The sequence below is a fragment of the Patiria miniata genome, unplaced genomic scaffold (assembly GCF_015706575.1).
Source record: "Patiria miniata isolate m_02_andy unplaced genomic scaffold, ASM1570657v1 HiC_scaffold_3, whole genome shotgun sequence".
Lineage (NCBI taxonomy): Eukaryota > Metazoa > Echinodermata > Asteroidea > Valvatida > Asterinidae > Patiria > Patiria miniata.
In genome coordinates, this window is record NW_024037069.1 from 39,931,788 (window position 1) to 39,947,357 (window position 15,570).

Consider the following 15,570-nt stretch of genomic DNA (forward strand, 5'->3'; position numbering starts at 1 on the left):
ATTTCTTAACAATCCAGCCATACTCTTGGCCTAAAGTAGTGATAATGTGTACGAATTTATGCAATTTATGACAAATGATACAGAAAACAGTTGCACTTTTGTTCACACTATATACAAAAGTGCAACTTTGTTTTCGGTACCATTTGTCATAAATTGCATAATCTTGTACACATTATCACTGTTTTTGGCCAAACAAAGTGTATGGCTGGATTGCTAAGGAATTTTTGTACTGATCAGTCGTAATTTGAGCAAGATGTGCCCAGTAGTATTTGAGTTATCAACAAAAAAATTATTAAGGGGGACTTTCTTTTTTTGGTTAAGTGTAGTATGAATATGGCCGTGCCCGAATCGGGCATTGTTGCTTATGGCTAAACGCCTTGTCAACGAAGCGTACTCAGGACGAAATCAAAGCCGAAGCCTGAAAATAAACTTTTGCTAAAAACAATTTATGTTTTTTGAATGGTTAGTTATTCGCTATCGTTATACACAACTAACACATGTCCAACTACGAACAGACAGTATTCAATCTTACCCAATTGTCGGGAAGTCTTCTTGCAACCGAGTTATCCGACACCAGAAGTGGTGGACGTCTGATCGTTTGCCTCGATATTTAAAGGCTTCCTTATCTCCTAACCATGTCAATAATTTTCTCCCTTCGGTGTCACCAACGCGATCAATTGCCACAATTGGACTTTTTCATCTTCAAAAAAACACAACTTGACAGAAAATTTGACGTTTGAACAAATGCCAAGTTATCACACCCATAGTAGCCACACCTCCTTGCCAGCTGCTATTAAACATCAATATCAAGAATTGTTGGCCATTTTGAGGGTATTGCGAATTTTTCCGGGAAAAAAATCGATATGAGGAACGTAGAAACGTAAAAGGTGCAGTTTATTGATTCCTCCCTTTAGTGCTGTAGATCTATTCTTCTTTTAAATTAACTAAAGTGTTTTCACAGTGTGGTTCGTAATCGATGCCGGTACTGTACAGCTGATAGTGTTGTTTTTGCATTTGATAGACTTTCTATACATTTGATAAACTTTCTATGGTTTCAAAAGAGAATACCCGAGAGTTTTATTAGATACGCATCGATGACATGTATGAAACTGACAAGTGGATAATGAATCGATGTTTTTAACCTCTTATAAAGTTTCAACCAAATAGCACCGCGTCCTTTAACTCATCGTAACTCATTTAAGTACAAAAGAACTTTACAATGATTTTTTTTTATTAATGTTTTTCATAAAACACTCAAACGTTTTGGTGCACAATGCTTTCATTGATTGATAATCGTTAACTATTGTTCCACGGTTCAATTTTCCCTTTGATACAATTCTTCAATAGGTAAAAATGCTGCAAAGATAATATTATGTACATTTTAAGAATGGGGACCAAGTTATCAAATGCGTGCCTTAAAATCGAATATTCTGGATAATATACACACTGAGATTTTCCTGTCTTTTCCTTTTGATGGATTTCCACGATCGTTAATTAATAAAAATTGTGAGATTGCATTGCGGATTTTGTTTCCTCGCTTACCATAGGGATTTTTTTTTTTAAATAATTGTTTTATCTTGGTATGACAAAAATACATGTACCATGACGAAGGGCCTTTTGCTGTTTGATTGATTAGCTACGGAAATGAGACGATCCATAACTAGCAATCTCTCTAAACTGAAGTTAATTTCGGTTGGAGATAGTGGTAGATAGTTCAATTTCAATTCAATTCAATTCTGGTTTATTTCATTAAAAAGACATCACCAAATAAAAAGTCAAAGACTTCAATAATTTAATTGGTTTACACAAATTACGATAAAAATTACAAGTTTATAAATACCCTATTAAAAATGAGCACTTCAGAATTCAAATTAACCTCAAATTAAAGATTACTCAAAAAATTAATAAGTGAGGAATGTTTATATTTATTTAAAACAATACTTGTATTTATTTAGCGCCCAATACTGATCGATAAAAGATAATACTGATAAAACGATACAGACGGTATATAGATAAGATATTTAAGAATATCGATTTAAGAATTTGGTTAAAAATATAACATTTTCGTTTTCCATTGTGCCCATAACCAGCGGGGAAAAGTCATAAACCGAAATCAAAAGTGAGACCGGTTCCTCTCAGTTTTTCTCGGCAAATTTCGTCGAATCTCTCGTTCTGGGCCACCGTGAACGTGCTTTTCCAGCCTCCACTTTTCCCTGCAATGGCCAAACAAAAGAGCAGGTTAAAACAGAAAACGTGTTAATTATAAATAACCACTCGTCAATATCGGGCAATTTCGCGCAAGAAATATTGTTGACCAATGGTTGGCCATAGTTCGACTAAATTTAGCCCGAACTCTGTCTGGTCGACGATGGTTGACTACGCTAGTCGACTACATTTGTATTTGGAACCAGCCTACTGCAGCTGGTCGCGCAACGATTTATAGCTGGTTATCGACAGCAATTTCCATAGCATGGTGCAGAGAGGACCAACTATCAACAAAAATGGCGGAAACGAAAATGTGAGCGCTAAATTTCATTTTCATTGCACAGTTTTTTTCCATGTCAGTTTACGATTATGTCATTTTTGTCACCATTAATAATATTGTCGATTATGTAAGGTGTCCTAAAATATACACAATCACTATTATTTGTGTAAATAAAGAGAAACAACAAGTGTTGAATAATTGTGCGACCGCCATTTTTGATGGTCGTTGACATGACAATAGTTCGACTAGAGTCGCTCGCACTTCAACTTCAGTGCGCATGCGCTAGGTACGTCACGAACAAACCACTAGTTAAACACTGGTCCTTGCTCGAACTTGCCCCAAGCCTCACAGTGCCCCTCTTTGTCAGTATAGATTTTTTTTAAAAATAGGTTTTGGAAATCATAAAATGGATTTTTGAAGGTATTCCAGGTGCAAAAATAATAGGCATTTAGGCCCCTATAGGTTTTCACCGTGAAACACCGTGCAATTTGTCAGCATGAGGTAGCAGAAACACATCGAATTGCTAACCTCAAGTACTCCACTGTCCGATTCTGAAAACACTTGTACAAAATCTAAGGACTTGATCACACTTTGGAATTCTCAGGGATAGGGATTTTGGTCATACATGTATTCGTTTATATGAGAACTTCTGCGACGAAGTTGCAAGGGTAGGCTATAATATTATGTTATAATCTGTCTTGTACGAGCGTTTATAGGCCTATGCTAGGAAATGTTTGTGTGACGCTTGTAATCTATGCTAGGGTCCACGGGCGTCGCTAAAGGCGGGGGGGGGGGGGGGGCGGCGGCGGCGTGACCCCCAATTAATTTTTGTTTGTAAGCAAAATCGTTCTCCTGTCGGGAAAAATCGTGTGTCCATCGAAAAATGTACTGTATAAAGAGCGCCACCTATTGTTCAATAGTGTCCTTGATTGTCTACTTTAAACAGCGCCACCTGTATGAATATGCTTTCCAACCCAGCCCCCACCCTATCCCTTTTTCGGATGAGTGGACTGGTAGCGAACTTTCTTGTCGTATCGCAAGTTTCAGGTCTAGGTATGTACCTGTTCGCATGAAGGCCTTCATGTTGCCGTAGCTATCGTCTAGATTGGCCTTGGGGTTAGTCTTCATGGAGCTGAAGGTGCTGGACTCGTACACCTGATCCACCTGTGCCTCAGTCAGACTCTCCCCGATGAACGAAGCCACTCTGGCTATGGTGCTTCTCAGATCCTGCACCAAAACATTTCAAACATGATTATGAACATTCGAATCTGTAGGCAGTGGTAAGGGGTTGGGGTAATCTGTGGTAAGGGGTTGACCCTCCCCCATCCCCAACCAGGCCTATGGCCCCTTATGCCCCAACAGAATTTAGAAGAAAGGCAAACACTGAGCTTTCTATTGTTAATTACCTATTTAGTGCCCCATCCAGAATGACGTCCGCTTAGACGACCTTCCCTCCCCCTGCAAATTGGACCCACATTACACCAATGCCGGTATTAATCCATATATTTTTGTTATTGAAAGCGATCACGCCCACAATAACCAACTATTCACGAACATTGCTCAAACATTGAAACTGAAGCAAGTCTGGTTTTCACAACACAAAAAAGTATGCCACACTGGTTTGATAAGGAATTAAGCAACAATGTTACCAAATAAGAAATATAAATTGTCATGTTTTATTTGTGTCTTTTCCCCCCTTTTTTATGATATTTTCTCACACAGCTTTTCGATTGTGTTTGACAAGCTCCACTCCCGAAATACACATTTTTGATTTTGGGGTTTCCACCGGAATTAGTGACGTATCAAGCGTAGTTGGTAGGGAGGTGACGCTCACAATTCTGTCGATATACCCCATGGCCCGATTATGTCTGGTACCTGGTATCACTTACTCTTTGCATATCCTCATACTTCACAAAGAGGACATTGGCTTGGTGCCGTCTCTTCCACCAGAACAAGTTGTGGTCGAAGACGCAGCCATTGATCACTGCAGAGTACGGGAGGAGAAATGTACAAGGCTTAAGCAAATATGAAGATCATGAGAAGAAAATGAAGTCACGAGAGATCAAAAGAGAACGAGAAGTCATTACTGGGGCATCTGTATGTTTTCACAGTGTTAACATGTATGTAACTGTATGTTAACACTTTCTTTGAACACTTTCTTTCTTGATTTTTTTTAAACTGTGGTGGTGAAAAGGCATCGTTAGTTTTTTTTAACATGACCTGTTGGAAGCCGTCAACATACAGGTCTATGTGCCATGTGGCCAGGGATTTGACTAGCTAAATCGTAACTTCGGGATATCATTCTGTCTAGTGAACATTGAAAACGTTGTCAGTTTTACCTGCTCCCCTGATGAACTCTTCGAAGAAGACGTCCCAGGAATCGTAGCCGGGCAAGAAATAAGCCGACCTGTGCCAGTGGTAGTAGGATACGGCCACGTCTTTGGGGTTCCTGCTGACGTAGATGATCCGCGGTGCCTTGGTCAGCATCTGCTCGGGGAGCATGCAAGACGGCAGGTGGGTCTTGATCAGTCTCGGTGAGGGCGCTTCGTCCAAGACCACGTTCCCGGGTTTCACCAGACCCGCCTGAGAAGACAAGGGAACAGAATCAACATGGACTCCGTATAGATGGCGCTTCTTGAACATTTTCCGAAGGATCCAACGGGGGGGGGGGGGGGGGGGACACACCTCAGGCGCGCACGAGTAATATTAATCCCAATGCGCACAATAGACAGAATAAGACTAAATAAGCTAATTTATTCTTCTGATATTTACGACACAAGCCCGTAGCATCATAGCGTGAGCACCATGCGTACGACCGAATATCCCGCCCAGTGGTCTCCCAAACTCTCGCTTCGTAACCCTTGAGGGGGTACTTGTGCACGAGGTCCACTGGCAAACTGCTTGTGAATGTGTGAGATTCATTTCCCAATAAAATCAGACAAAAATAAATGTGTGCGGAAACTTTGACGGTTACTGAAAATCAGCCAGAGTATAGGTTGTGGCTTGTGTAATGACGTCACTATTACTTGGCCAAATCAACGTTCAAAACAGAATGGACAAGGACAAAATAATGATGAAAGCAGCCGAAAAATAATCCCTCGAATTGACTGCGTCGGTATAGTGGGCTCAATAGGGAATGTGTATTAATATTTGTGAAACAAAATAAAGCATTGATTCGGTGTCACCTTTTTTCCCGCAAGACCAAGTCAGGCTGTATCATAAATCCTACCATAAACTGTATTTCATTTCATCTGATTAACCCATGATGCATTTGTTGTAATTTTTGTTCCAACGAAAGCTGGCGCAAGTTATAACCTTTGGTAAGTGCCACATATCTTTCCAACGTATAATTACAAAATGACATGTAATTTGTCATAACAAATCAGCTTTTTTCCCGGGCGAATTTCAACCTTGATCAAGTTCGAGCGGGAAACAATTAGTTCGACTCAGTTCGCTCGAACTAACGGATGGTTTATTTAATTTGTTTTATTTCTTTCTGGTAATGAAACCAAGGATTCATCAAAAGTGCCCTATACAGGCACTGTAGCTTGAAAGCCTGAAGAATTCTGTAGAGAGGACAATGAGAAAAATTACAGTTTTAGAGGTGGGAGGACAAGCCCAGAGGACTATTCTGAGAGAAAACCCACGGAGTCAGGCAGGGACTGAAAACCCAATCCACATATTGGCCCGGGCGGGATTCGAACCCGGGTCACAGCGGTGGAAGGCGAGGAATGTAGCGCTACGCCAACCTGACCCCCCCCCCCCCCCAAAGAGTCAGGTTGGCGTTGGACTACAGCCGACTAAGTTTGAGGCACGGTTGCATCGCTGGTTACCAATAGCCGTGCGCATCCTCTAATGCACAACGGGAAACAGGACCAAGAAATTTCGTGATGACGAAAGTTGACCATCGCGTTCACACTTTGGTAGTTAGTGCGCATGCGTATATTATACGTCCCAAATTGACTACTTGTCGACTAATAATGGTGCTCGCTCGAACTTGCTCCTTGTTGTATCCCTTATTTGGTTTTCTGGATCGATCGTAAGGCAACGATATAACGAACCTGTGAGATGTGATGGATCCATGTCGATTCGAGATTAGGGAACCGAAAAGACAAGTGCACCTCCTTGTTAACGCTGACACGGCCAGTCAGCTTCATCACCTCCAGGACTATATGCTGCATCCACGTGGTGCCTGGGTCAAAGTTCAAGCAGGTGATCAGGTGATAAACATTATGAGTAAGCCAAATTATAAGCGGTGTCCCGTGATCTCTGCGTAATTAGCGAGAACTCTCTGTCGAGATGAACTCTGGAGTGCGTGCATGTTTAAAAATTGTACATGTACATGTACCCACGCAAAGCGTGTAGGTATATTTTGTGCTGCCCACAGTGCTTACGGACCAATCAGACTTTGTGGAAGGAAGCGTCATCACGGCGTACAACCAATGAAATCCGAGACCTCGTGAGGCTTGTACCGTACTACATGTCCTCATCCAACGAGGTCATATGTCTCTAGTTTATTGTTTACTCCACCTCGTTCCATGGCGTCTAAGTAGGAGGCTATGACTAGCCATGTTGCTGCTCCTTTTTACCGGATCATTACGGAATAGTCTTGAGCCATGCAATGCTGCGAGTCAATTTTTTTAATAGTATGTTTTTCGTCACTAATCCAACTTCCATTTTTACACTAAAATAGAAAAAAAAGCCGTTCATTTCCTCCAAGAACAAAATCGGATACCGCCTTGGGCAATGACATCAAACTCGGCAACATGAAAATCGTGATGATGCAAAGAAACCCACACACCTTTTGTGACATTGGTTGTTCCCACATGCATCGTTTTTATCGCGTACCTGATTTTGGGTAGGTCATGACGAACACGTCATCGGGTCGGACCTCCCACGTGGGCAGGGCGTCCAAGGATGCCCTCTCGCAGATCGTGTACATCCGCACCCCCTTATAGACATAGTCTAGCTCCTCCCCTTCTTCTGGTGGAACCACGGGGAGGGATCGGTAGGCTTTCATCAATTCTGGAAGGAAAAGGGGAATGGTTTGGTGGCCCTTAAGTAATATCTAAAAGGACATATTTAATTAATTAAAACCCTACAGTCCCGAATCTCGGGCCAATTTTTATACGATTTACATACACCCTCTAGGGGGTAACTGTTTGTTCAGACTGGGACCTTTAGTGCAGAAAAACACGCAAACCAAATTCTGGCCAACTTTATCCAAAATTATCCAAAATTTTCATTAGGCAAAGACAAGGTCCTCGGTATTACACCAGCTAAGTTTGAATTGAATTGCAACGTAGGCCTAGCCTACACCTACAGGTTTCAGATACAGTTATATTCAATACAGTGTGTACTTTTACTTTTTCGTCAGCTCTTCTTTATTTATATTGTTTGTTCATTTGCTTTGTGCGCGAACTTAAACAAGTACTGTCTTGCAAGAACCATGGGCTTCATCATCGTTTGTCCCTCCCCCCACTTTTTTTCGTCCCCCCCCCAAAAAAAAAAATTCCGGCGTACATTTGATTCTATAGCTCAGAATAGCTGAATCGATTACTCCAAACTCGAAAAATGATGTTTAAATTATGATCTTTTGCTAAAAAAAAAGGTGTTGAAGTGGTCAGAAAATTGCCTCAGATCGCACCACAGAGCGTCTAGAATCCAACATTTTTCGGGGCCCTTAAACGGGCCCCGAACCCCACGCAGTTACGGCTTTGCGCTCTCATTGGTTCCGATAAAGCTATACACTCTAAAATATAGTTGCTCAATATTGGGTAAAATTACTACCTTTTCGAGAGTAAAAAGGGAACATGGTCGTCAACTTGTGTAGTTTTTTTTTTACACAACAGCTAAAGTGTAGAAAGGTACCCATTTCAGTGTAACTTTTACCCATAATTGTGTTACGTGTTTGCACAACAAAGTTGGGGAAGAAAGTTTACCCATGTGACGACCGTGTTCCCTTTTTACTCAATTATTGGGTAAACTTTACCCAACCCTCCTTTTACCCAAGTGTTGTGTCAGTTTCTTACCCAGATATTGGGTTCTAATATTTACCCTGCATTGTTGGGTTCTAAATTTACCCATCACTTGGGTTGTTTTTAAATTAGTTGTGTACCTTTGTTATTGACCCTTGCGGTTTTATTCAACTTTGAACTCTGCAATTTGAATTGCATGCTAGAGACAGCAATCGCGAGGGATTTCAATAACTGAGTCCTGGGTTGGAAAGTCAGTAAAATGAATAAGATGATATTTCCCCAAATATGGTGCTGATGCATGAGGACTATTACGAAGAACGTGGGCTAGATGATGGGCAGGGGTGTTATAATTTCCCTCAATCAACTCATTCAAAAACAATGCCCCAAATGTCGGTCACTTTACTGCGTGTTTGTAGATCTGATAACACTCGCTAACGGTGCATGAAATGCATGCATCATTGTGCATGGAATCGTGGTTGGCAGAGCCGTGACTTCCAAGTTGCAAATAATGTCTAAATAATAAGCATGTCACTTCTCCAATCTCCCCGATATTAATCCTCATACATCAGGATCGCATTTGGAGGAAACAACACTGAAATTCATTTCACCGACTTATCTGGAACAAAGAAATCTCGTCTTCAAAACCCCCAAATTGTTGAAGGTCTCACAGGCGGCGGCCATTTTGTACATGAGTGATACGCGGGCACAATATTGGGCAAACGTTGTCACGGTGCGTCAGTTTACCCCGCACCGTGGTAACATTTTACTAATGTCGTGGTAAATTCTACTCTTCGACGAGTTCAATGAACTGAGAATTGTTACACAGTTGTGGGGTAAATTCAGTTTCTTTAACCCATCACTTGGGTAATCATACCATGATTTTAACTTTTTTTCCCTGTGCTGCTGGGACTTGTACTTTGTAGTCAATGTTGGGTATTATTTTACCTTTTCATGTGTAACACATTTGACACAAGTAGGAGGTACAAGCGAAATTTCATTTTGCTCAATATTGAGCAGAAATGACACAATTTTTTTAAACAACAGTTTTACACAACATAAATTTACACTTCTTTTTTAGAGTGTATGCCCCCCACACTTTTGATAAGTGATTGATGCCCTTGAATGATATGAACACGGACAGATGGAGGAATAAGAACACATGTGAACAAGGATGATACAGTATGATATGAAACAACTGACTTACCGTAGTATATATCGTAACTGTTGTTGTTGACACGATGCATGTCGATCCCCCATATGCACGGCGAACGATGACAAACTAACTCACCAAAAAATGGGGTACACCAACACAAGATAGTGTTCACTGCTTTTACACTCTTTACAATTGCAACCTTTGGCCAGGTCTCTCTCGTGGTCCAGTGAACCCCAATTATCGGTCCACTACATGTACACGTAGCACACGCGTAAAGATTTTGCACACATAATACGATAACTACAATTGCAACCTATGGCCAGTTCACTCTCGTGGTCCAGTATACTGTTGCGTTCCCGCAAATTGCGTAGTTTACTTCTTTCCCAACCAGTCCATTCCACTCCGTGCACAGCGTAATGCTTGCAGCGATCCTGTGTGCCCTCACACAGCGCGAAGCTTTACCACGAAGTCTTAGACACACGTATAAGTGTGCAGCACATTGACGCTATTGTATAGCGCGCAATGCATGTAGCTCTCACAGCTATTGAACATGTACCGCCATGGGACATGTACTTAGGACTTAGCCATTTTCCCTCCACCTTTCCCCGGAGTCGATGCGAATTCCCCTCACACACCTTACCTCGCATCCGACCCACATTGACCCCAAGCATTTAGCGAATGTGGCTCGCTAAAACCTACCCGTGTATTCACCCCTCAGTGAACCCGTACACCCCAGCGAGTGTGTCCCGCTAACCCACTGGCCGAGACCTACGGTAGCTAGAGGTCAGGTTACGTCCTTCATCTCATAGTTTTACTCCATAGCATTAGTGTGTAGATTCTTACCTAGTCTAGAGACTAAGTCTTGTACACAAACCTATGTACCGAGAAGTTATTCCCTTTCCCTTTTCCTTGAGGATCAGTTCCCCGTAAGGCACCCACGAGTGATCCTACTTCGCCCGCTAACCACTGCTCTCGGACTTTCTTCCAGTAGATTGTCTAAGTCAGTCGTGTACAAATCTCCCATAGAGAACTTTCCCCATGCCTTTGTACACGGATGCATTATTCATAACTACTAGAATCCAATGCTCCCATTGGCTAAGACGCGCCCCCAAAAGTCTATATAAAGCGCGTAGAACAAGCAGTTCTGGTCATTGTTGTACTGGGCTCTTCCCCAGTAGATTCCTGAGCTGAGCTCTGACCTACACAGAGCTCCCGCATATGATGCATTAAATTGTTGATCACGTAGATTATCGAGCTGTCCGCTCACTGGCCGTAGACCCTAGTCGGTACCAGATAATCATGTACGCCTTAACTTTACATTGTATATAGTGCGCCCTCTATTGACCTGAGATGTAAATAATCCCGAATAAAGTACTAGAGTGTGTGTGTAAGATATTTGTATCTGACTCTTTATTTGATAATGTCTCTCAACCCAGAGAGACGTTACAATACAATAATTGCAACCTATGGCCAGTTCACTCTCGTGATCCAGTATACAATAATTGCAACCTATGGCCAGTTCACTCTCGTGATCCAGTATACAATAATTGCAACCTATGGCCAGTTCACTCTCGTGGTCCAGTGAACCCCAATTATCGGTCAACTACATGTACACGTATGCACAAGCGTAAAGATTTTGCACACATAATACGATAACTCTATACAATTGCAACCTTTGACCAGTTCACTCTCGTCGTCCAGTATACAATAATTGCAACCTATGGCCAGTTCACTCTCGTGGTCCAGTGAACCCCAATTATCGGTCCACTTCATGTACACGTATGCACACGCGTACAGATTTTGCACACATGAGTACGATAATTCGTTTCTGTAAGATAAAGGCAAATAAAGGTTCTACGTCACCTCCATTACGTAACTCCGAGACCATATGAGATAGCGCTTGTCGCCCAGCAGATCATTGTGCTTGAAACCTAGCCGAGGATCAGACGAACGTAATTTGTTCCAGAGCAAATTTCAATTGTATACTTAGCACACGCTGCGTTACATACCATGACTGAAGCCTATGTCGACAGCGTGTTGGAGTTGGATACCTTGTCTGCTATGTCAGACTTTTCTCGGCATGCCACACCTACTAGAGGTGAGAGAATCCAACCTACTATGGAGAAATCTCCGGACAGTCACCCAGTGCCACCCGCTGTTAAACAACAAGGTCGTAAAGGCAAAGGCAAGGGTACTGCAAAAGGTTAAAAACTTGCACCTAAAAGGACTCGAGGATCGCGGGCAAATGCCTCAGAATCATTATCTACTCAGCAAGGCGATAATTCGCTTAATAATGCTGAGATGTGGCAGAATTTAAATGATTCCTTTGTGGCTAACATGCAACAAGGTTTTTCCCAAATAGCGGTGCTATGACAGTTCATATTGCGGGGTTAAATAACCCAAAACGCAAAGCTAAAACCGAAAGCGGTAATCATGTGGGGAAAAAAGTAAAATTGCAGAATAGTAGTGCTGAAGAAAATTCCGACGCACAAATCGATGATTTAATGATTTCTGCCAATGAATCATCAGATGAAACTGATTTGCTAGGGGACATTCAGCAGGAGTCATGAGGCTGAGGACAACACTGGGCCAAAAGCTAAGGACAAACTGGCAACACTAGTGGACAGAATTTTGAAAACAAAGCAGAACTCATACCCTCGCCCACAAAATTGTGACACAAAAACTGTTGTTAACCCAGAAATCTGGTGGCAACTAAAACCCAGTACAAGATCAATGGACATCAAATGTCAAAAAGTGCAAGGATTACTGATAACATCCTTTGTACCACTTGTACAGCTAACTGACAAACTCTTGACTAAAGAAAATTCTAAGGAAGAGGTTAAACTTGCAATTGAAATATCTGGCTGTCTGCATCACACATACCCGGCTAACCCAACGTGTAAGCCGACATGGAGTCCAGGCGCACGAATGTCGATATCGAGTGGATGCTTAAGCCGCATTTGTTTCGGCAATTGACAAAAATATTTTTCACACCAGATATGGACTTATTTGCCTCAAGATTAAATTACCAGTTGAAGCCCTATGTTTCTTGGAAACCAGACCCTGAAGCTCACGCAAATGATGCGTTTTTATTACCGTGGAATAATTTCCGTTCTTATGCTTTTCCTCCATTCAGTCTGATAGACCGTGTACTTCAGAAGGTACAACAGGACCAAGCGGATGGATCGCTTGTAGTCCCGAATTGGCCAACTCAACACTGGTTTCCGAATGTGATGAGTATGTTGGTGGCACAACCGGTGCTGATACAACCATACAGGGCACCACTTTTACCGCAAGACCAGGCGGCAGTACACCCCCTACATCAGAAGATGTCCCTTCTGGCATGCCACTTGTGCGGAGACGTCTCCAAAGCTCAGGCATTTCGGACCGCTCTGCAGAAGTCATCCTGTCCTCTTGGCGGCCAGGAACGCAGAAACAGTATCGAACATACTTACTCAAGTGGCAATTATACTGTAGTAAAAGAAACATTAATCCAATATCGCCATCGATAAGCGAGGCTCTGGATTTTTTAACTGAATTTTTTGAAGCAGGGTTAAGTTATAGTGCTATTAACACCGCCAGATCGGCAATAGCCACTATTGTTGAGTTTCCTAATGGAATATCATTTGGTAGTCACTCATTAACTTGTAGGTTTATGAGAGGAGTATTTGTAAAGAGACCCTCCTTTCCTAGATATCGAACAATCTGGGATGTAAGCATTGTCTTACGATATTTTGATTCATTGGATATCAATGCAAAATTGTCACTGATGTATCTATGTAAAAAAGTAGTAACGTTGTTAGCATTGTTATCAGCTCAGAGAGTGCAGACTTTGTATCTACTGACACTCAGTGATATTAATCTAACAGCCAATGAGTGTCGTATTTCAGTTCACAAACTACTGAAACAAACACGCCCAGGAGTGCATTTGTCAGATATTATTTTGCCTGCGTTTCCTTCTAATAAGAAGCTTTGTGTGGTTGAAGCACTGAACGAATACTTATCTCGCACTTCTACACTGCGAGGAAATCAATGTAGTGTTTTTATTGGTTACAGAAAGCCGTATAAGACTGTTTCTAGAAATACCATCAGTCGATGGATTAAAAATGCGTCAAATGACGCGGGCATTGATGCTTCCGTCTTCAAAGCACACAGTGTACGAGCAGCCTCAACATCAGCAGCCAGTAATTGTGGTGTTCCCATTTAGACCATACTGGCCACGGCAGGCTGGTCTGGATCTGCAACTTTCGCTCGGTTTTACAACAAACCAATAGAGAAGCTTGCTGCATTTTCAACAAAACTTCAGGAAAGTTTATCTTAAGAATTTACAGACTTACAATTTAATTCCTTTATTTGTATATGGAACAAAACGGTCTGTATTATAATAATTTTTATATATTTTGCAGTTATGTATTGTGTGCTGTACAACAATAAATATTTATGTGCAAAGATGATCTAGCCATGGTTGTTCTATCTTGATTAAAGTTTCGTTTTACCTGGCTCTAAATATCTCATATGGTCTCGGAGTTACGTAATGGAGGTGACGTAGCATCCTAAAATTAAACGAGCATAATTACGATGTTTGATTGAGATTCTACGGAACCGTAATTACGTAGCGAAAGAGATCATAATGCCCTCCCTAATTGGTATCCAACCCCATTCCCTTGTTTCTTCACAGGTAAACTCAACTTTGCGCTAAAGAATGATCTGCTGGGCGGCAAGCGCTATCTCATTATGATCTCTTTCGCTACGTTATTACGGTTCCGTAGAATCTCAACCAAACATCGTAATTATACTCGTTTAATTTTAGGATTACAGTGGGCTGATCTCTCCGGAATTCCGTGATGATCCGTCACAGACTCAGATATATCCGGCTGGACTTTCCGGTGAAAGCCTGGCACCAATTATAAACTGCATGGTCGGTCATCAGTCGCGATTCAACGGGGGTGCTGATGGGATACCGGAACACTGTTTTTTTTACCGGAAGTTCTTCTTGAGAGGACTGAGAATAAACACATGCCGCTATGTAGGTGAAGGGACGAACCTGTGTTCACAGGAACGGAGTGCCCATCTCTCTTTCATTTAGCGATTGGGCCAGACTCATAATGCTGCTGTGGGGGGATCGCCACACCTCCTCCACAGCGAGTCTGTTACCTTTCCAGCATTGAATAATGCCGGTACCCATTTAACACCTGGGTTGAGAGGAGTAATTGAGGTGAAGCGCCTTACTCAAGGGCACTTGACACGCATGGCCACGGCGGGGCTCGAACCCACAACCTCCCGATCATGAATCATGTGCTCCACCGCTAGACCACACGTGCCCCTATGCCGCTATGAAGGGAGGCTACGTTTTGCATGCAACCTATAAAGTACATGTACACGCAAACTACAATGTGAGTACATGTACTTGACAATGCAGCCTAAACTTGCAATGTATAACACGTGTAGGCCTACATCTGTACATGTATACATGTACATCTATATATATAAGAGAGAGTTTAACTCGGCCTCCGAGACGATGTTTGCTCATGAAAGGATCCGAGACCGCGGGCTCCCGCAGCGCCAAAATCGCTCCACGTCCGTGGAAAAATGTGGAAGGTGTCTTCCGCCGGGTCGGACGCTTCGGGTCGTCCTGATTTTCCCGTACGGACCGGCGATCCGTTTAGTCGATTTTTCGTGACTTCGTTTTGCGCAGGAATTTGCCGTCGTGTGCGCTTTCACGTTGACTGCCTGGCCGCCCCCTGTGCTGGCTTTTTCTGCGTGTCTAGACTGTGCGAGGTCAGCGAGGTCAACGTAGGGGTTGCGTTTACGTGTTCTACTCGGCCGTTTTGCGAAAGAGTTCACCAAACGTTAGTATGGGGTGACCTTGGTAGAATATTTTTTGTCCATGGTGCGTGGCCACCAAGTGTCCCTATTCTTTCATATGCTTCGCTTGCCGCCCCTGTGCCGAGTGC

The 15,570-nt window shown here is 42.4% G+C and overlaps 1 protein-coding gene across 1 annotated transcript; it reads right to left on the bottom strand.

The window, feature by feature from the left end:
• Positions 1-1,130: 1,130 nt before the first annotated feature.
• Positions 1,131-10,036, bottom strand: LOC119738097 (sulfotransferase 1A1-like). The gene is made up of 7 exons (XM_038212829.1): positions 9,668-10,036; positions 7,334-7,510; positions 6,547-6,677; positions 4,825-5,068; positions 4,375-4,469; positions 3,547-3,712; positions 1,131-2,213 (listed from the first exon to the last, which is right to left on the bottom strand). Exons 1-7 carry the CDS (start codon positions 9,705-9,707, stop codon positions 2,101-2,103), a joined length of 966 nt encoding a protein of 321 aa, XP_038068757.1. The 5' UTR covers positions 9,708-10,036; the 3' UTR covers positions 1,131-2,100.
• Positions 10,037-15,570: the final 5,534 nt, after the last annotated feature.